The sequence below is a fragment of the Syngnathus floridae genome, chromosome 1, assembly GCF_059516105.1.
Source record: "Syngnathus floridae isolate MCC-2025c chromosome 1, RoL_Sflo_1.0, whole genome shotgun sequence".
In the NCBI taxonomy this organism is placed as follows: domain Eukaryota; kingdom Metazoa; phylum Chordata; class Actinopteri; order Syngnathiformes; family Syngnathidae; genus Syngnathus; species Syngnathus floridae.
This window is the reverse complement of record NC_142413.1, coordinates 8,917,740-8,938,751: the sequence shown is the minus strand read 5'-3', so window position 1 is coordinate 8,938,751 and position 21,012 is coordinate 8,917,740. Positions and strand designations below refer to the sequence as shown.

The following is a 21,012-nucleotide window of genomic DNA, read 5'->3' as shown; positions in this document are numbered from 1 at the left end:
GCAAACATACATGTGTTTTATGGCAGACACTTTGCTGCTGCTGCCTGTATTTTTTTTTTCTTCATATATAATGATGATGGCCTCCTAAGATTCCACTTTTCAACATGGCCTCACTCTCATTTCCTCTGCTTTCCTTCACCCTTCTGTAATAATAATCATGCATTTTCTCTCTAGCCATTTCTATTGCTTTAGTCGCTTTGACGCATCTGGGGACTTAATTACATTTGTAGCATTTAGCTACAAATTTGTTCATATTTTCAAGTTCATTCAAATTTGTGAGTACATTCAAACATTTTTGCAAGTCGAACTATTTTTACCCAACATTGCTTGTGCCACGCTTCCGTACACTCATGTCATACGTTTGCTTTGCAGGCAATATGGTGCATTCAGTGTACTTTGACAATATGGGAACTTGCAAACACACATCACGCCGTTTGTAACATTTATTGTTTTATTCTTTTACTGTTTTGAGCATTTTGAATGTCAAAATGTTTTGGAAAAGTTTATATGATACTTGAAGGACCTCTAAAAAGCCATTTGACATGTGAAAGGAACATGGGTGCATGTCAGTACTAGTCATCCATTTTATAGAATGTGATCAAATGATGGGGAGCCTCGGGGAGAGTTCAACACACGCGTCATTAGTGTAATTTGCTCATCCCGTCAAAGTCGTTTCAATCAAAGCTTCGGTTCTTCCGTTTTTTCTGCTGTGTGGGTTTTCACGTGTGCGGGATAGCAGAGAGGTAATTGCATGTTTAGGGTTTGTATTTGCTTTGTTTTACTTTTCAGTCTGCAGCCAGCTTGGCATTGTAAATGAAGAGATCTTTTTCCATTGTCTGTCTTGATAAAGTAACTGAGTAACTTGAATCAAATTTGCCTTTGGGCTATGGCATCTAGCTGAGAAAATTAGGTACTTCACGGGGTCCGATTCTTGTTCAGTGTAAAGTTCTGGTCAGCTTCCATTGCCAAGAATTTGCGGTGGCCCTTCTCTCTCTCTCGTGACTCATCGAGGCCTCTGAGGATTGCCGCTGGCCAGGTTAGGAGTACGCACGTCTACGGCAAAGTCCACTGGCCATTAGCCAGCAGCTGTGGACAGTGTTTCCTAAAGCAGTGAAACTTGGGTCAAACAAATATTTTTCATAAATGATGTCATACCATTTTTCAAATTGTGTGCATAATATACATATTGGGAGCGGCGCACAATCAGATGAGTTACTCCTCTGCTTTGAGCCAATTACAAGCTCTGATATGATTGTGAAACACCACTTGAATTTGACTCCCTTGCATGAATGAAGAACAAAAACAATACTTTTTCATTCCTATTTTGGGGTACACGTGGTGGTTATGTCATTCCTGTGGGGGGCTCAGTGAAGTTTTTTTCATATACATAGCCCTCAATTTCGTCAGAGTCTTAAAGGGCTTTACAAGCCCACAATTGACAAATATTAACGACAACCCCTGAACCCTTAAGAGGGAAACATACAACTATGACAAGTCCTGGGGTCTTGGTTGCGCCATGGAGGAGGAAGACACTTAAAAAGTATTTGTAAACACGTGTAGCTGAAGGGAGGGTTCGAATTCCCTCGCCAGCAACAATTGTAAGCCGAAGATTCCCTGCATTCCGCATTGTGCAATGAGGTCTTGAGGGTCTTCCGAGGCAGGAAGTCATCTTTCATGAGGGACTATTTGGAATGCCTGGAATGACCGCCGTTGTTCTTTGCCTTTTTGCGCAGAACCCAGTGCAAGCAAGGCATTTCACACAATCTGGAAACTTCTTCCGAAGCTTCTCTTAGATGTTTTGCTGTTGAGAACCAAACAGGGTCCTGCTGGGTCCCCTGATTCGAATATACTATTCAGTGATGGAGTCCCAAGTCTGAACTATTTTGGAGTTTGGCTCATTTCTTACTCCCTAGTCTCTGTGTGCTCATCTTAAATAATCTTAAATACGTTTTATTTTGTTCCACGACCAGACGTAACATAGAAAATAAATGAAATTTTTAATCCCTTCCAGAGCCGCCCCAAAAACATTGTTTGGTTTTTGATGAAGAAAAAAACCTCACTGCAACTCTCATTAGGCCACTGTTAGTCTTCTTCTTCTAAAAAAAAAAAAAAAAGGCCGGTAAAATTCACCATTTATTCACATGTGCACCGTTGATTGCCGTGGCACAATTTCAATTTTTTAACAGGGACAGTGTACAGCAATGAACATTTCTGAAGCTGTACTAGCTAGATGTATTAGCAAACAAATAAATACATGACAATAGTATTATTTAGTTTGAAATGTATTGTTTTCCTTGTATGAAAAAAAATTCTCATGCAACAACTGATTAATTTATCACGTGAGCAAAGTCCTATCAATGAATTGTGCATTTGTTTCTTGCTCCATCTGGGAGCATCTGCCAGAGCGAGGTTAGCGGGTTTACGCTGACCGTCGTGCCAGAGAGCACGACTGAGGAAGTGCCCCCGGCTGGTCACCATCCCCAAGTGCCCCCGACCTCACCTCCCGCACACAAAGACACCGGCAATGCTCACTAATGTGCGGGAAGAGCCGTGACAAATTAGACAGAGTGGGGTTGTTATTGCCCTTCACAAAGAGGTTGTGTTTGGCCCGCCTGTTATGGTGCGAATTTTGTTTGCAGTTAGCAAGTTTTGCCTCACAGTTATGAGTTTCTGCCCTTGAATCTCAGTTTGGGCCAGTTGTGTGTGACAGTTACGGGAATATTTGCAAAATCTATGCAGACCTAGCAGTAGCTAGGAAAAAGAAGCATCTTTTTTGTTTATTTTGTCGTTTTCAACTGTTGGGTGATGATCATTCCTGCCATCGACAGGACTAGAGCAGAAATGCCCCACTTGAGATCTGTAGATTTTTGTCTTGGATTGTTCTTTTGTTTTTTTTTTCCACCATAGCTCTGCCTCCTTTTTGGTTTTGATGTGACTCTACTTGAAAATGGCGACTCTTTCCCCTCCCTAGCTTCCAAGAAAGTCAGCATGAGGCCGCCTTATGTAAATGAGCTGTGACCTCACAATTGTGGCCGCTAAGAGAATGACTTTATTTTTCCTTATTGTTCGGCCTTGGCAGAATTGTGCACTCTGCTCGTTTTAGAGTTGTCATTGTCAGGTTCTCCAACTTGCCCAGTTTGTGATCAACACCTATGTTCTATCCACAATTGGTGTCTGACAACCACAGCCGGCAGTGGAAGAATCCCAAGACCTGAAAAACAAGAAGATTTCCTCCGCTGATAGGCTGCTCCTTTTGTCAACGCCGGGCCACGCTGCGGTTCCCTGAGGCGAACGTCTTGTGTTCCAGCCTCTCGTGTTCCGCGTGCAAATACAGGAAAAACGGCAGATAAAAGGCTGGAAAAGTGTCCATCACGCCCTGTGAAATGGAAATTGCTTATCCAGAGGGGGAATGAGGAAACCGTAGACAAAAGGCTGCCGATTGCGTCCTGCCTGCTTTGCACGCAGGGAGAATTTCAAGGAGAACAACCGAGCCTGATGTTTTAGTTGAAAGAGGGCATATTATGTCAAATTTACTTTCTATACAAATATTTGGGTCTCTGGAGTGTCTGTCCTGCTATCAAGTAAGACATTAAGCGACAGCATTTCTAAAAATATCTCTGGGCAAACCTGCAACTCACTTATGGACCCAGAGTAATGACTTACAATTGACATATTTGGTAACTTATTTTCTAAGCCAACATCCTAACTTGCTGACCTCGAGTTGTTTCCGTACAAACACGATGCATGACGATGAAGCGTGTCAGCGAGAGAGCAAAAAAAAAAAAAAAAAAAATCCTGGTTTAGCCTTGCTGATCACTCCTGACGTGACCTCCCGCGTGTCTCGTGGAGTGGAGCGTTGCGGTGGGCCGGCAAGTCTGGGCCTCTGCGAGGGGCTCCATCGTACAAGAACAACAATGAAACTGTCAGCGCCAATTGATGCCTATTTTCCTGTGGAGTCCGCATCGAGTTCAAGATGTTTGACAAAAACAATTCACAGTGTCTATTTCCCAATCTGGAGAGATTGTGGCTCAGGAGCGAGCACACTTGCCATGCTTGGAAATCGAACCAAGATCTCCAATCAAGATAACAAATACTTGTTTTTTGTCTGCCAAATTCTTTTTATCAGGCTGTTTTGTAAAAGCATTTCCCATTCTTTAAGCATTTTTTCTGAAAAACGTTCACTTATTAGGCCTTGTTGGTATTTTTCCCCACACTCCTGTTGGAATTACTTTTTGTCATGTTGTTTTATAAGCCCGGGCTTTACTGTGCATGGTTGAGTGGAGCTGTCGGAGACGGGACACACTTGTCTGTCCATCTGCTTGTCTGCGTTGGAGGGGCGCTCGCCACTTACCGACCTTTGACAAGGGAGACAGCCGCGGCTTTCAGCGACTTAGTAACTGTTTTGGGGTCACGCAGAACCGATCTATAGGAAGTAGAGCGACAGTCGGGTAACGTCGTCTTGACGACGGCCCAAGTGGGCGAACTAGTTCGCTTTAGTCCAGGACTGTAGTTCATTCTTCAGTCTGCTTATAATGCCATATCTTCTCGAGACTTTTTTGTGGCTCTATTACCAAGGTCATGTAGTGGCTCTGGAGATTCAAAGAACTGAATGACATTTCTGAGTTGGCGATAAACAATAACTAGCTAACTTTATATTTCCCACCCTCTCTTTCCGTCACGCAGGCTCTGATGCGCCCGGGTCGTCTCGACCGAATCGTCTATGTTCCTCTACCAGATGCTGCGACTCGACGAGAAATATTTCGCCTCCAGTTTGTGAACATGCCTGTGGCCCAAAATGTGTCTCTGGATGACCTGGTGACTTGCACGGACAAGTACTCTGGAGCCGAGGTGAGTTTGTTGAATGTACGAGGCAGATCTGTCGCAACCAAAACGGCGGCTTCGCTGACATACACGGCATGAGGGTGGTGTCTATTGTATGTATCTCGATCGCGAGTTCCCGGTAGTCAACTGCGGTGTGCTTTTCCAGTTACTACGTGTCATTGTGCCTTTCCAGAATGTCGCGAGGCCGTCTCATGATCTGGCTGCTGACCGTGACCGAAATGTTGCACAAATACTTCATTGTGCGATGGACTGGTCTTCTCCTATTCCATGTGACTCCTATTTCATAGAATTGCAGCAACTAAGTCTGACTTAGTTGTTGTAGTTGTCGTCACTGTTTTCTATGCTCCCTGTAGACATGTTCTGATAAAAAGTTCAAGGCACACCAAACTACAAATGTTGGAGCTAGTGCCAGTAGCCCATTGTTATCATTCGGTTGACCAGGTTAACATTAGCATAGCATTATTTTACAGCTAATACCAATACATTGCTTACCTTGGAACAGACAAGTAATGTCTGTTTTTGAGGTATTTAGTGAGTCCAACAGGTTTCGGGGGTGGGTTCTAGTGGCAGAATGAATCAAGGCTATATTTTGTAAACTTAATATGTGGATGTCTGTCGTAGATCTACCAGGTCCTGCATTACCTGGGTTCATTTTGAAAACCTTTCCGTTCATCCTCTTTCTGTGAATGTCAGTCAGGTTCAGAATGACTGTAGTAAGTCAACCTAAACAGAGTTTATCAGTGCATATCCTGTATGAAGAAGGCCAAAGCGGCCGTACACCTGGAGGAGGTATGCGGCCCCCCTGCTATTGAGTGTTGTGTTTGACATAGGGGTCTCTGCCCTGGTGTCTCATCTGTGGAATGGGTGCTTTGTCGTTACTTGCAGATTTTCCTGTGAAGCCCCAGAGACATTCAAAGACAAGACACGTTTGTATATTAATATTGAAAACACAATTTCACGTCGATCGGTAAAATTTAGGCAGAAGCTTATAGAGTGATATGGCCAATTCAAAGCAATATGACCCCCGTCTTCTGGTTCAGTTTCTGACATTGCTTTTCTATCCATCCTGTTGTGAAAGATGTAGCCATCAACACATGGGGGAGGACGTTTTTCTCATCACAGCGCTTGTGGGCTTCTCAAACTCACCTGTCTTTCTCCCTAGTTGCCACCTCTGCTTGCCTATGCTAACTTTCCTTCGAAACCTCCCCAAACATGGCCACAGGCTCCTCTTCCTCAAAACAGGGGTGACATTTGATAGTGTAAAAGGCGCGTTGTCAGCAATAACCCCCAAAGGAAAGGTGTGATGGTGCTTAGCTCCAGTTGTTTTGTGTTTGCGGTTGGGGGAAAACACCTTCGGGATTCATTTCATACAGTAGGATCAGATCAAAGTCTACTGACAGCCAAGTAAAGCTCCATGGATGTTAATATGCTAAAGCTAATGTACAATGTAATAAACAAAAAACAGCAGTAATCTTTCTCCAGTTTCAAAGTGGGTCAATTTGAGCTGCCGCATAACAAGTGTTGCTTTTAAAAATGACAATAGCACTTTTTATAATGACACACACACACAATTCAGTACAACCCCCACACAGATAGTTTCCGCTTCACACCTGTTTATTCAGTTACTGACTTTCTTGTGATTTACAAGCTTGTATTTGTCACTACAAAGGTTCTTATCATTTAAAAAAAGGATCTGTGAATGTCCCTGACACTCTTTGACAAACAGTAGCTGTGTATGCATTTAATTGTACCGTTGGGCAACGACTACAATGAAAGATAAACAGCTTCAGAGGAATGCACGGCTATAAAGAGGACAGTTACACAAGAAGGAACTAGTCAAAAGTTTGGGTGTATACACACACACACACACACCTTATTATATGTATATATATTCACTTTAATGGAGATTTGTCATAAATGAATAAATAACAATCCTGTTGCCGTACTGTAAAATATTGGTACCGTTTTATTTTTAAACCTCGAGACAAATGTTATTATTTTCTAAGACGAAGCTCATTAGAATTAGATTTCAATAGTCCCACGTGGGAGAGATCCGTTTCCCCGAAGAAAGACGCGCTGAACGTCTCAACAAAGAACGCGAAGAAATTAGTCGTTCACACGGCCGCTCCTAAACGAGCCTTTTGTCTCTCGTTATCGTTATGTTCCGATGCTTCATGTCGACTTGAGCTTTACTCAGCCACTCGCTAAAAGTCTGTGCTCTCTCGGCAGGTTTTTTTAAGTGTTTTGAGATGTTGTTTTGGAAATGTTTAGAATAATGAATAATATTAAAATAATGTTTAAAATAAATACTACAGTTTATCGCTTTAAAAAATAAAAGTAAAACATGTTTGGGACGAAATTTTTCTTTCATTTTGCAAATTAACACTCAATTCTTGGGGGGTTTAAAACAGCTTGTGTCAGCTAAAATGAAAATCTCATTTTTGGTATGTCGAGAAAGAAAGAGCAGAAGAAACAAATAGATTAATTAAAACATTAAGATTTTCCAATTCAAATCAGTTTTTATTACACCCTTAATATATCACAAAATGTAAAAAATAAATATGCATTTTTGATTTCTTATTAGAAAATGAAAACACATGGCACAGCATGGGGTCTATTATTTTTTTGATTTTTTTAAAATTTTTCTCTGAGTAATTCCAGCTGTCAAGCTTGATCACGGAAACAATCAATTCCTAAGTCAAGCTGTGTACAAATTTTTATCCTGAACTTTGCCAAAAGCGTCACAATATCTAAATTTCAGTGGAATTAGTAATATTTCTTTTGCTGACCATGATTCAAAGCAACACTTGTGGCCTTGGCGGAGATATTAAGCATGTCATTTGTACTGGATGTCGTGTTCAGTCATCTCACATTCCCCGTGTGTGTCGACGTGCACTTTGGTTCTTGTGAAAGGGGCGGAGGGGAGAAAAAAAGCACATTTCACTGGTGCAGATCACACAGGTGGACTTATACACACCTAGACATTAACACACACACACAGGTCACTTGAGTGTGGGTGTGTTTGGTAAATATGCCATCCCTGAGTTCCCAGCTCGACGGAGAATGCCGAGCTTTCATTCGTCTGATTAAGGGGCGAGGACAAATATGCCCTTAAAGGCGAGGCCCGCCTATACCTCCTTACACACACACACACGCACACACACACTTAACTTTGTGTAACCCCCAACACAGGTGCTACCCCACACGGGTCTTTCCAAAACATACAACCAATCACATCGCCAATTTGAACTTTTTTTTGGATGTAGCTTTGAAAGGTTTACACTAAATCTTCTGCTAGTCTGTCTCCATTCTTACGAGTTCATTTTGCTATATGACTCAATATACTTTTTATTGGCTTCTTCTTTGGTGGCATACATAGCTTCATGCCGTCACACTTTCATCATCATGCACACACACACACACAGTCACGCACGCGTGACTGTGCCGGCCTCTTCTCTCTCCACTCTGTATATTTTTATTTCTTTTTCTTTTTTTTTGCCGTGGGTTTCTATTTGTGTTGGAGCAGCAGGCCATGCAGATGCTTCCTCTTTGGCTTTTTCTGGAGGATCAAACCTTTTTTTTTATTTTTGGCCGGCTGGCCATGTGTTCTATCCGTTGAGATATTATTTAATAACTGCAGGATGTGATTTCTATACTATATAGTGGTGAACGTGTGATTATATGTAGGTTGTGCCTGAGCACGATTGAATGACTTGATTGGTATGATTTGCAGGCTGAGCAGTTGCGTTATTTTATGATATTTTTTCTTCACGTTACGGTTCAATAACGTCCAAAAAGAAGTTCTGACTTCAACTGGATTTCTGATCCAACACCCCGAGTGATACCCAAAACAAGGAGGAACATGCCCAAAGTGGGCGTTACGCAAACACACCTGACAATATTGTAGCCTTAAAGCTTGGGACTTGCTGCAAATTCAAAAGTTAAGACTTGAGACTTGCACATACGCGACTTCCTCCCACTTTCCTCCGTCCTCTCTCCTGTAAATGTGAGCGATTGTGTGTGAGGGGTGAGGCAGGCAGCAGGGGGGAGGACTGGACGTCGCCGGCTGGAGACACAAGGGCGGATTGATAGTAAACACACACACACTCATATGCGCAGAGTGGATGTGCTGCCCACAGGCCCTTCATTAAGGCTGTCTGATACGCTCACTGAGCGCCTTTGTTACTGGAGGAAGCCAGAAAAGTACACCAGACTGATTTGAGCCCTCATGTACTATGTGCTGCCTGACGTGATTAGCCGGCTCACTTTTTTTATTTTCTTAGCAGCCCCAAGGGATGGGTTTATTTTTGGACAGGTAGGGCAGGGACTATCTTAATGTAGCATAAAACTGCAGGGGTGGTGCAGCAGCAGCTCCATAAAAACTAAGACAGCAACTTCATCGTAGTTTAGCGTAACAGATACTACAAAAAGAGTTGTTCAGTGCAATATGACTAATGTGACAAATACAAAACCAGAGGAATTGAAGCCTACGCGGTGACACAGATGGACGGCGTAACATTTCAACGTTGTGACAGGGGAGGACATTTGAACGGGGTTATGGCACGGGCGGGTGCGCGCCCTGACGCCGGTGCGCCTCGCGGCCATCAGAGCTGCCCCGGACACACAGCGACAGCCTTTCTGCTCCGCTGCTCAACGGCATGCGTGCACACACATTCCCGCTTTGGGCCGCCACTGCGCCCCTAAATCACCACGCTCGAGCGCACACTCTATGTATTTACTCCGCGTGTGCGTGTGTGCGTGAAGTTATGTACAACAGTAGGCCGGCCGGCCTGGCCGATGTATGGGCGGTCCCGTTGGCCTCATAGGACAAAGCGACGCTTCAGTGAGCGCGGGTCAGAAATGGAAAGGAATCAAAATGGTAAGACGAGACCCTATAAAAGGAGGAATGAGTACAAAGTAGGGTTACACAAACATACCTGACAAGATTGCAGCTTTGCAATACACGGGAGAAAATATTCACAGTGTATACATTTTAAAAACCTTTTTACTTACTGAGATCTCGTTGCTTCTACTCTCCTTCCTTTCTTCATTCTTTTTTCCTTCTTTCCATTCTTACCTCATTCCTTCTTTCCTTCTTCTTTACATTCTTTCCTTTCTATCGTCCATCCTTCCTTTCTTTATTCCTTCCTTCCTCTCTTCCTTCCTTTCCTCCTTCCTTCCTTCTGTCCTTCCTTCTTTCCTTCCCTTCCTACCTTCCTTCTTTATTTCCTACTGCCTTCCTTCCTACTGCCTTCCTTCCTGCCTTCCTCAAATAAATAATCCTAGAGTAACAAAAAATTGGTAATAATGATCCACATGACGAGTGTGTGATTGACAATGGCTAAATGTGCTGACAGGCCAAATAAATTCTCTCTCTAAGTCTCGCTTTTTACCATTTTTTTTTTATTGCAATAGAGATTGATTTTTCATTCCCGTGGCATGAAATACGTCGACAATCACTTAAAGGTCTTGATGCAGTGCAGCAGGCTGATGTGCTCCCGTCAGCTCCTGGCTTTGCAAAAGCAAAGCAAATGAGGGGCAGGGCTAATCATCAAGAGGCTCTCAGTTCTGAGATTTGCTGACTCAAGACCCAAAACGTTGGCCCGATAGCGAGACGACGGCGGTGTGTTTTTTTTAATGACGAAGCAGAAACGAGCCACGTGAACAATAAGCGCCTCTGTGCTGGTTTGAGTTAAACACTAAACGCCTATGACCGACTCTTCGATCGTCACTGAATCTTGCTCTTGACAGCATTCAACTTGCAACCCCATTGGCTCTTTCAGTCAGACGGAAACAAGCTTGACAAATAATTGGCAGAAAAACATCTCTTACACGATGCCAGTTTACAATGGTACCAACATACGAGATTTTGACCTTACAAGGAAGCGGCCAATTAAAAGTAGGTGGTCAAGCGGATGCCGACAATGACACGGGGATTTCATCAAAGCAACTTGGAGTCTAGTTACTTTTAATATCGGTGAAGTAACCAAGTTACTTTTTTATGTTTTTAAGTTGCTTCTTTTTCTTTACAATAATATGGACTAATTGAAGTGCAAAGAAGATATTGTCTTGACTTTGCTTATACAAGGAAGCTCCATCAAACATTTTGTCCCCTCAAATGAGATACAGACACGCTCTATCCATGGACTTTTAAGTTCAGAATTTGAGTAACTTGTTAAGAAAATCTTTTCCTGTTTAGGGATGTTGTGGTGAAAAACTGGATCACTTGGTTCCACACGTCCCAGTCTCCTGCTGGCATACGCATTGCCATCATTGTTTGGAATCATTATTACTGACAGTTTACTGAGCCCCCCCCACCACCACCACCGCCAAATTGTTGGAATGATGGGAAATTCACGCTTGAAATGAACCCGGCCTCGTGTGTTTACCCTTCCTAAATCATGTCGCTGGAAACAGAAGACGAAGGGATGGGAGGGCGCAGTAGACCTCACATCCTGACATCTGCGAAGCACCTGTCCCAAAACACGTGTGCTGTGCTAGCCTGGCTCGGGTGCATTCAAGGGAGCAAACAAAACAGATTTGAACCCCCTTGGAGCTTTCAACAACAAGTCTATACAACCTGTCTTTAGTTGATTGATAACTATCACTTGACCAATGTTTTTGGTGTGCTTGACCCTGGTCGCGTTTTTTTTTTCTTGGCTCATGTCCTCTCTGGAACAGTATTTGCGATCTTAATGAGGCTAAAAAAAAAAAAGAAAGCTGGCTTCTTGTTTGACGAAATTATGACAAAAGGGCATTTTTTTAAATTCCTATACCATTTAAAGTTGCACGTGTTAATTGATTGGCAGTACGATTTTGAGGGGGTACGTGGAAAGATGTCTCCCATGTAAGGGTTTCTTGGACCACCAAAGCTTTGAGTGCCCCTGTCCAAAATGCGTATAATTCCAAGCAAAGAGGCTGTGTTTGCACTTGAGACACGGCCACATCCCAAATGTTGCCTCAACACATATTTGAGTGACGGGGGGCTGCTTTGGAAGCAGACGTAATCCCGTTAGATCAAGTCCACCTCCAGAGGACACCGGTAGAATGCTACGCTCGAGAGAGGAGCTCAAGTCCAAGCTCAGAAGTCAGATATAAGCAATCAATGTTATTGGGAGAGACATGGTGACCGATGTCATAACATTTCTTTCTTTCCTAAAGATTTTTCAATGAAATTAAAAAAAAGAAAAAAAAACTCGGAAAACATAAGCGCCAAACTTCCTTTCGTCTATCAATTTGATCAAATCTTCACAAATATTTCATTACAAAAATATGCTGTTAATTTAGAAAATTTGCAACATTTTTCTTTAAATGTAGTTTTATTCTCAGAAAAGTACAACTTTGATCTCATACCTTTATTTCTCTAAAAAGTGCGCAACTTTATTCTCAAAAATGTATTTAGTGAGACAAATTAGTTAACTTCGCAGTTGAAGCCCACCCAAAAAGGTTTGTAATTTCCTATTGATGCCACAAGAGGGTGGCAAAGCACTAATTTCTTATGTTAGACACGGCTATGGCTTGACTAAATACAAATCCGCCGCTCACTTTAACATAGTTGCTTTGCCAAGATGCCACAAGATGGGGCAAAACAGTGTTTTTACTTTAGACAAGGCTTTGGCGTGAGCACAAAACAGCATTTTGTCCATTTACGATGTATTTTTTTGTGTGCCATGACCTGAGTCATCACGATTAAAAGCATCTCTTTTATAAAATTGACATAAATTCATCAGATTGTTTTAAATAGCTAAATTGCCTCAGGATCAGACTTAGCACAATATGAAGGTGTCCTGTCACAGTTTTCTTATATGCTTGCTGAGCTATACACTTTATTTCCATTGTGTCACTAACATTAATGGGCCTCTCACTGCTGCCCATGTGACTGTGCATGCATGTGTGTGACGATGTGTGTGTCTGCTTCCTGTCCCAGATAACAGCAGTATGCCGAGAGGCTGCCCTGCTTGCCCTGCAGGAGGACATGAAGGCTGAGCACGTAGACGCCAGGCACTTCCAGAGTGCCCTCGCCGCCGTGAGGCCACGCGTCCCCGACGCTCTGGTCCAGTCCTACGTCGCCTATCAGCAGCAGCACGCCACCGCCATCACCACCCCGCCCTCTTTTCTGCCCACCCTCTGATGTCTTATTATTGCTTTTCATCATGTGCCTCAGAGTTATCCATCATGTAAAATACATCATGCAGCAGTCAAATATGATTGCAGTCAACATTAATTGTAAACATTTCAGAATCATGGATTAGTTTTTTAACATTCAGTAAACGCATTTGAGTTTTTGGGTTAGTTTTGTCTTTTGTTTTCAAGCAATGTTCATAAAAAAAATGCATTTTTGGGGTCCGCAGGTTGCCAAATTGAACCCCAACCCTGTTTATACAAGATACATGTACTTAAAAAAAAAAAACATGTATATCAGATGCATACATGGCTCTTGTAAAAAAAAAAAAAAAGGGGGGGGGTTCAAATGGATGCAAATAAAACTTTAGGCATCTCTATTTTACATTTTAAAAATTCTTGCACATGCAACATTATAAATCTTTAAATAAATATTTAAATTAGTTTAAAAAACTAAAGAAGTCAATAATTTCTGATACAACTAAAGGAGTCAAGAATGTAGTGTTTCTTTTCGCCGGTTTGTGTCTTGTCCAAAGAGCATTTCCGTTCAGTGAGCCTTAATGGCGACACTGGCGGCCATCTGTCGCGCGCTCAAAGCCGCAACATCAACTCCATCAGCCACTAAACCGCCTCAAAACACTCACCAACTCTTTATGTATTCTTTTATGTTTCTGTGCGCGCGCGCGCGTGTGTGTGTGTGAGGCCGCGAAGCATACGGGAGGCCCATTCTTCTGTCCTGTATGGATTGTTCCATTTGAATGGCAGGCCCATTGACTTTGTATTGAACTTCCCCTTTTCTCATGGATCCGGATGTAGCGCATCCGCGACACCAATCAAAGCAGACAGTCGGGTACACGAGTGGGGGAGGGGCCGAGCAGAACGGTGGTGGTGGTGGCGGGGGGGGGGGGGTTCCTACTCCCCTACCCCCACCCACCGCTTCTTTTTTTTAAGGTGGACCGGATGATGTGAGCAGTGGACTTTCCACCGGGAGACGAATTCGTTCAAATTGTACACGTGCGTAAAACTACAGAAATATTGTGTTGCATAGTTACAGGTACTCAAATAAATCATTACGTTACTAAAGGGTAGTGATTTCTCCATTCTGTTTTTGTGCAAATTAATAAATGTAATTTAAGGATTTTCAATGTCAATTAAGCCCTGTGTATTATGTATCGAACTTTTGTGTTCAAATGACAAATCGGGTGTTGTTTAAATTCAAGATAACCTAATAAGTGTTGAGTAATGATGGATTTTGCAAGGGTCACTTCGCACCACGTTTTCACAACATGTTCTAGTACAGTAAGCTCCCCTGATGAGTCCGTCTTACCGAAAATGACAAAAGCACCGAGAAGGGTCCTAAAATATGTGTTGCGTCATAGTGCGTCACTTGATTATTCACTAAAGCCTCATGAGCGGAAATGGCTGGTCCGCTCGAGTCCGGTCTACCTTAACGGCCTCAGCACATCTGCCCAATGAATCAGGAGCGGATGCGATGTATCCTTTTTCAGGGGCCTCAATGGCCAGTGGGAGGTGTCTTGCGCTGGAGCAAACACCGCGGCCCCCCCCGCCGGCCTCATTCATTCAGTGCTCACAGGCCCGCAGAGCACCAAGCAAGCGGCCAAAGCCAGTCTTGACGCCTCAAAGCGAACGTACGCCGCAGGAGCATCAGCTTTGGATCTAACTCCCGAGCGCTCACTTTTGTCGCCTTTTGCGCTCACTTTTCCTCAACTTCCACGCAAGGACTCCGACTCGGCTCGGTCCTAACTGGAGATCGGCTTGCTTCTTGTCCGTGTAAAAATTGTGCAGCTGTGCGTATATGTGGAAGGGCTTTGGATTTACGCGCTTTTTTGTGCGTTGTTGTTTACGCACCGGACCTTTACCTAAAAACAAAGGAATTAACGTCGCACGCGCTTGGATTAGCAGGCTGCGAATGTTCCGCGTTCAACTCGCGTGGGGGACAACGCGCTTCCTTTCTGGATGGACTCTCGGTAGGCTTGATGGATTCGACCCTATGGACGCTTGCATATAGGTAAATAACCGCTTTAAAGTCCTTTTCCACGCAATTTTGCGGCGCGCTCTGGGGATTAATGCACCTTTGAAACGCTTTTGCACCACTTTTAAGACTTTGGTCTTGAGTTTTGACGCATTTAAAAGCGCAGAAAATGACGCTGAAGGGAGTTTTTTTCATAGTGGAGGTTCCACGCGTGCATGTATGCGTCTCTCCCTGGCTACCCCACCACCACCCTCCGGCGCTTGTTTTCATTCATAACTTTTCCTGTTTGCATGTAACGCAAGCTTTAGGTGCAAATTGACTTTGCAAATGTTTGACAAAAAAATGCCGAGCGGACACGTGCATATTAACGCCAAGTGTAAAAAAATCACAACAGTTTGTTTGAAACCATCAAAAAGTGCGTGTAGTTTATCGGTGTAGAAAATAAGGAGCGTGGGCCATTGATAGCATGTCTAAAAATGTCACAGAAAAAAAAACTTTCTCAGATCGTCGAATGATAAATATGTTATTTGTATTTTGGATGGTTTCTTTTGTGTAAAAAGTTTGTTTAAAAAGCATTTAAAGTTTCCACTGACATTTTCAAAGGTTTTTTTCAGAACTCGCTTTGACCTTGAGGCTTTTTGTTGTTGTTTTCTCTCCACCATTTCCTTCAAAAGCCTTCTATTCCCTACTTTCTCGTGGGGGTGCGCGTGAGAATACTAAGCGAGGCGGCTCATTTAGTCGCTGTCCTCATTTCGTGGCTGCGCTCGCATTTAAATGTTAACTAGTCATAGAGATGTAAATGAGCAAGGGGAAGTGTTTGCTAGCGGGCCCCCGTTGGAGTTTTTGCAATGCGTGCGTATTGGGGCGGGGGGCGTCTTGTTTCTTAGTCGATTTCTGGTGAACTAAAAGTACTATTGTGGTGATAAATGGATTCCTAGGAGGGAAATTTGCTGTTCTAGTAGTCTACAATGATAGCAACACAAGCAAAAGTAGGCATGCTGAACTACTAATATTCATATATAATAGGCCATAATTCCAGTATGGTCCTAAGGTTTGGGGGGGGGGGACCAAAATGTTGACTATGTAGTATGGAATGTAAAATTGGCGTTTCTTGAATATGTTTTAATAAGTGTAATATGTAATATTGTAGTAAGTGTAATATTTATATATTTTTTACATGTCCTAGTGGTACCTTTTTGGGCCCTCAAGGACACCATACAAAGTGTAGTAGTAATACAGCGTGAGTAGAACATGCTGAAGAGGGTAGACTATATAATTTGATAATGTGCCAGATGGGTCAAAAGGTATTTGAGCATTCAATGAATCACTGGTTACTTCTTGTTTTAACCTTCGATGTTTCTATGCGTCTGGTTTTTACTTCATATAGACCACTTTGTGTGCAACTATTGTTGTGTTTAAAGTGCTCAACATCAAAAGTTGAGTTGAGTTATACATGTATATTCCAGTCTGTCAGCACAATGTGAAGAAAACTAACACATTTCTCCCATTTGCGCAGGTTTTCCGATGCATGCCAAGTCCACGGTGAATGTCGGAAGTGGTGATCCCCCCAGATGGAGCTCCAAAGTCAACATGGCCCCGGCGGTTCATTAGTGGTGATCCAGCAGCCCTCCCTCGAGAGCCGGCAGAGGTCGGATTACGAGCGGGAGTTCCAGCATGCCGCCATCCTCTCCCTGGACCAGATCAAGGCCATCCGCTCCAGCAACGAGTACACCGAGGGGCCGTCAGTGGCGCGACGCCCGCCCGTGCCCCGCATGCCGCCGCGGCCACACGACAAGCAGGAGAGGACTCATGAGGTCATCCTGGTCAATGTGAACAACAACTACGAGCACCGGCCGTCCGGAGGGGCGGCTGCGGGTGGCCACCACTGGGGTGGCAGCGGGGGGACCCGAGTGCCGGTTCTGAGCCGTTCTACCAGCACGGGGAGCGCTGCGAGCTCGGGGAGCAACAGCAGCGCCTCCTCTGAGCAGGGACTCCTAGCACGCTTGCCGCCCGTCAGACTCGCCGGCAACTCGCGGCCCGTTCGGACTCAGCCCAAAGCCAAAGGGCCAGTGGTGGACTCCACCTCGGGTTCCCACCTCCACCAGGTGCCGCTCAAGGACAAATCAGATTTCTCAGGCCCCGGGAAAGGGGCGCTACCGCCCGTCGCCGCCGGGCACCAATTCATCTGCGAACGTTGCGGCAAATGCAAGTGCAGCGAGTGCACGGCGCCCCGCAGCCTGCCCTCGTGCCTGGCATGCAACGGCCAATGCCTGTGCTCAGCGGAGAGCGCCCTGGAGCACGGCACGTGCATGTGCCTAGTCAAGGGGATCTTCTACCACTGCTCCAACGACGACGAGGGGGACTCGTGCGCCGACCACCCCTGCTCGCCATCGCACTCACACTGCTGCTCACGCTTCCTGTGCATGGGATTAATGTCGGTACTCTTCCCCTGCCTGCTGTGCTACCCGCCGGTCAAGGGCTGCCTGAAGGCGTGCCAGGGATGCTATGACCGGGTGCGGAGGCCCGGCTGCCGATGCAAGAACTCCAACACTGTGTATTGCAAACTGGAGAGCTGGGCCCCGCAGAACCAGGAGAAGCCCTCCTGATCGCACCCACTGATCCCAACGAGCACCACCGCGGACAGTAAGGACAGCAGCAAAATCTAGCAAGCACCTCCCACCCGTCTTCCCTTGAAGAAAAACCACTCGATTTGAAAAATGCTTTTTCTGGTTCAGGACCGGGTTTTTACACACCAGTGTTTTGCCTTAACCGCTCCCACGTCCTTCCTCGAGTCTCTGTTTTCCGTATTGTTTTTCTTTCTGTTTTTTTCCTGTGAAGGAGTGTCTTCTCAGAGCAGGGTTTCTCAAACTAAATTTGACATAAGGGGGTTTGACCCCCAAGAAAGAAGTTGGAGCCCATTCATGGCCCCGACTGTCATTGTGCTCATGTTTACCAGGGTTTCTCTAACTCAAACCCCTTTGTATTGACAATTCAAATCAGACGAATGCAAAAGAACACAACTTCAATTTGACATTTGGGGACCATCCCCTAAAAATTGGATCCATTCTCTGCCTCTAACACCCAGTTTGTAAATCCCTGCTTATGTTGTGACATGGTTTCTCAAACTCAGCCCCTGGTGATGTCTCCTCAAATTATACCTAGCCCAATTCAAAATATAAATTCCTGAATATAAATTCAAATTTCACATTTAGGACCCATTCTTGGCCCCGACCCTCAGTTTGAGAACCCTTGCTTGTTTTTAGGGCAATGATGTAGCTGTTACCTCCAGGTATCTTTTTGTTTTTGAATTACCAGTTCCTAGACCACACTAAAAACCTCCTTTATGCTTATGTTGCATTAACACAAGCACATCCATCTCATAGTATTTGTTTTTCCTCTCTTTTCTCCACATGGAATATGCTTCTCTCCCCTCATCATCCCATTTATTTTGTGTACATTGTATGCTCAAAAGAGAAAGAGGAATTCTGGCTATTTTGTTTAAGAAAATCTGTTAAAATTGTTTTTTTGTTGTTGTACAAAAATATTTATTATGTGAAGCTCTATTATTTTATGATATTTATTGCAAGAGACAGTCTTAAAATTTTACTCATGTCAATATAACAAAAATATCAAATACTTACTGAGAAAAAAATTAAAAGGGTGGCACAAAAGAAAACTATGTTAACTTTAATGCAGAAAATATATTAATTAATGAAAACAAACAAGCACTTGTCTGGCTTTTTTTTACTCTTTGAATGTATGTGCTGATGGAATTTTTGCCATTGTGCATGTGACGTTGACATCACCCCCCGTCCCCAGCCCCAACAGGAAGTCACTCAACAAGTCACCACAAGATCCCCACCATCAGATTCCCAAACTTGCAGGCGCTCTCCATATTGTGCGCGTGTGTGTGTGTGACCATTACCAGGCCACCTGTTCAAAGATAATAAAACCGGCAGCCATCAATGGCGTGCTTTTACGGCGTAGTTCCTGCACTTAAAGGCACCTCCAACCCCACCCTCACCCTTTCCTTTTTCTCCTACCCATTTGTCGTACTCTTTTTTTTGTGTGTGTGTGTGTGTCAGGGGAATTTATCACTTGGGAAGCCTGCTGACACTCATCCCCCACCGTGGGCCCCCCAGGGGATGAGGTCATTACTTTGAAAATCGGTTGGACAAACTAGGAAGTCCTAAGATGCGTTAACATAGGGGGGCATTTGGCGGAACGTTGTAAAAGTTTTGCAGATAAGAGGGCCGGGAAGGTAAATAAGGGCACAAAAGGAACTATCAGGTTACATACAGTCTCTGTGTTATGACTTTGTCAGCACTTGAGGTGGGGAAAGACAGCACAGGTACTATGAGAAATGAGAGATAAAATTAAAAGAAATATTTCATGCAAGGAGAAAAACCAACTGTTGCTAAGATCGCTGAATATTTCTTGTTTCAAATGTTCAAAAAGCATGCTGATTTGTAATTTTGGGCAGGCAACATTCGGGCAGCTAAACCTTGGGTCCTTTGTGCCTTGTGACATCAGGCAAGTCAAAAGTTACAAACTAATGTGAGTTAGCTATCTTATGTGCATTATGGGTGCAAGTCATGTGTTTAAAGGGACACAATACTCGGTGAACATTAGCACTTTATGATAGCTCCTATATCGGAAAAATTATGTCAGCACTAATATTCCCACCACTAAAACTATCTGTAGTCATTTAAGGGCTTTTTGGAGATGAGACAAACTGGTCCAACAACTTTGGGGCTTGCTCTTTTCCCCCGCCCCTGCATCTTAGCAGGCAAGCATTGTATTGTTTCCTGGTTTGGCTTGTCACGCTCTGTTGTCACCGAGTGTCTAAAATGGTGATTCACATTACTACTCTTGTTCACTTGAAACTGTGAAAATATTAAAGACAATATTAGCAGAACAATTTCACACCCTGCCATCAATCAGCAGCCAGAGCTCGCCCTATGACACCGGCGCCCTGCAGTACCTTCTTCGCCGGCCCCGTGCTGCCAGTCAGCCGGCCCGTGTACGTCAATTTTGGATAAATAACTTCGAGACAGCAACTGGCTTGTCGAAGTTAAAAAGTTGGATTTGAAAAGATTGGGAGCAGCGGACTTCCAACGAGGAGGCCGACCCTTCAGCTGAGTGTGACCTCCTTTTCGGATAGGCTTGGACTGCAGGGGAAATGTAAGTCAAATGAACCCTTACAGATTTCAATTATAACGACCTATGAACACTTTATCTCACTTAAAGCCTCTCGGATCACATTTTGTTTGCAAATCTTGGTAAATAGACAAAATAGACTCTTTTAAGTCAGCCATGGAAAGGTGAATTGTTTTAAGCGATTTTCAGAGTGTCTGCCTACATTTTGGGGCTGGTTGATTATTGTTATTTTGACATTATATAAGATGTTTGTTTTAATAATTGAGACAATTCTGCAGAATGTATTGCCAAAACTATCAATATTGATTCTAAACAAATTGATTTGACTAAAACTGGACTAAAATCCTTTTTCATTTTCATCAACTAAAACCATCACGTATTGAAATAACTACAATGTGGCTAAGGCTAGAAAGCGTTCTCATCCAGAAGACTAAAAATAAGATTGAAATTAAAATGGTTGTTAAGCACACCACAGGTGTCATCTGCCCCATGCAACTGGCACCCAAGTAAAGACATCTTATTTTGTCTCGCAGCTGCCATAATACATTATCAGAGAGAGATTGGGGGAAAAAGGTCTCTTTTTATTCTTGTGCGAAATAAATGATTTGCTATTGTAGATTTGCCATTCTGTATTGTGACAATCCAATTAAAAACAGGGATGTCAAAAGTATCAAAAGTAGTTAGAAGTCAAAATATTGATTCAACGTACAATTTTTCGTTGTTCTCTATATATGCATATAATTTTTTAAAATAAAATTTAGGCCTGATGATTCTATTGCACTTGATAACAAAATGTTTGAATGACCCCTAAAGGAGGTTCCTCGCTTTGACCAAATGGGCCAAAATGTGCTTTGCCTGTGTGTGTGCGTGTGTGTGTGTGTGTGTGTGGGGGGGGG

At 43.6% G+C, this 21,012-nt stretch overlaps 2 protein-coding genes across 2 annotated transcripts in view; both read left to right on the top strand.

Moving 5' to 3' along the window:
• afg2a (AAA ATPase AFG2A) overlaps window positions 1-13,188 on the top strand; it is a 67,844-nt gene extending 54,656 nt beyond the window's left edge. Inside the window, exons 16-17 of the mRNA XM_088376122.1 lie at window positions 4,684-4,848; window positions 12,770-13,188. Of these exons, the coding sequence (XP_088232248.1) occupies window positions 4,684-4,848; window positions 12,770-12,973 (369 nt within the window). The 3' untranslated portion in view covers window positions 12,974-13,188. The remainder of the gene's footprint in view (window positions 1-4,683; window positions 4,849-12,769) is intronic.
• Window positions 13,189-14,205: 1,017 nt separating this feature from the next.
• On the top strand, window positions 14,206-18,786 carry spry1 (sprouty homolog 1, antagonist of FGF signaling (Drosophila)). Its single transcript, XM_088376457.1, has 2 exons — window positions 14,206-14,992; window positions 16,473-18,786. The coding sequence occupies exon 2, from the start codon at window positions 16,528-16,530 to the stop codon at window positions 17,560-17,562; it is 1,035 nt and encodes a 344-aa protein (XP_088232583.1). The 5' UTR covers window positions 14,206-14,992; window positions 16,473-16,527; the 3' UTR covers window positions 17,563-18,786.
• The last annotated feature ends 2,226 nt before the right edge of the window (window positions 18,787-21,012 follow it).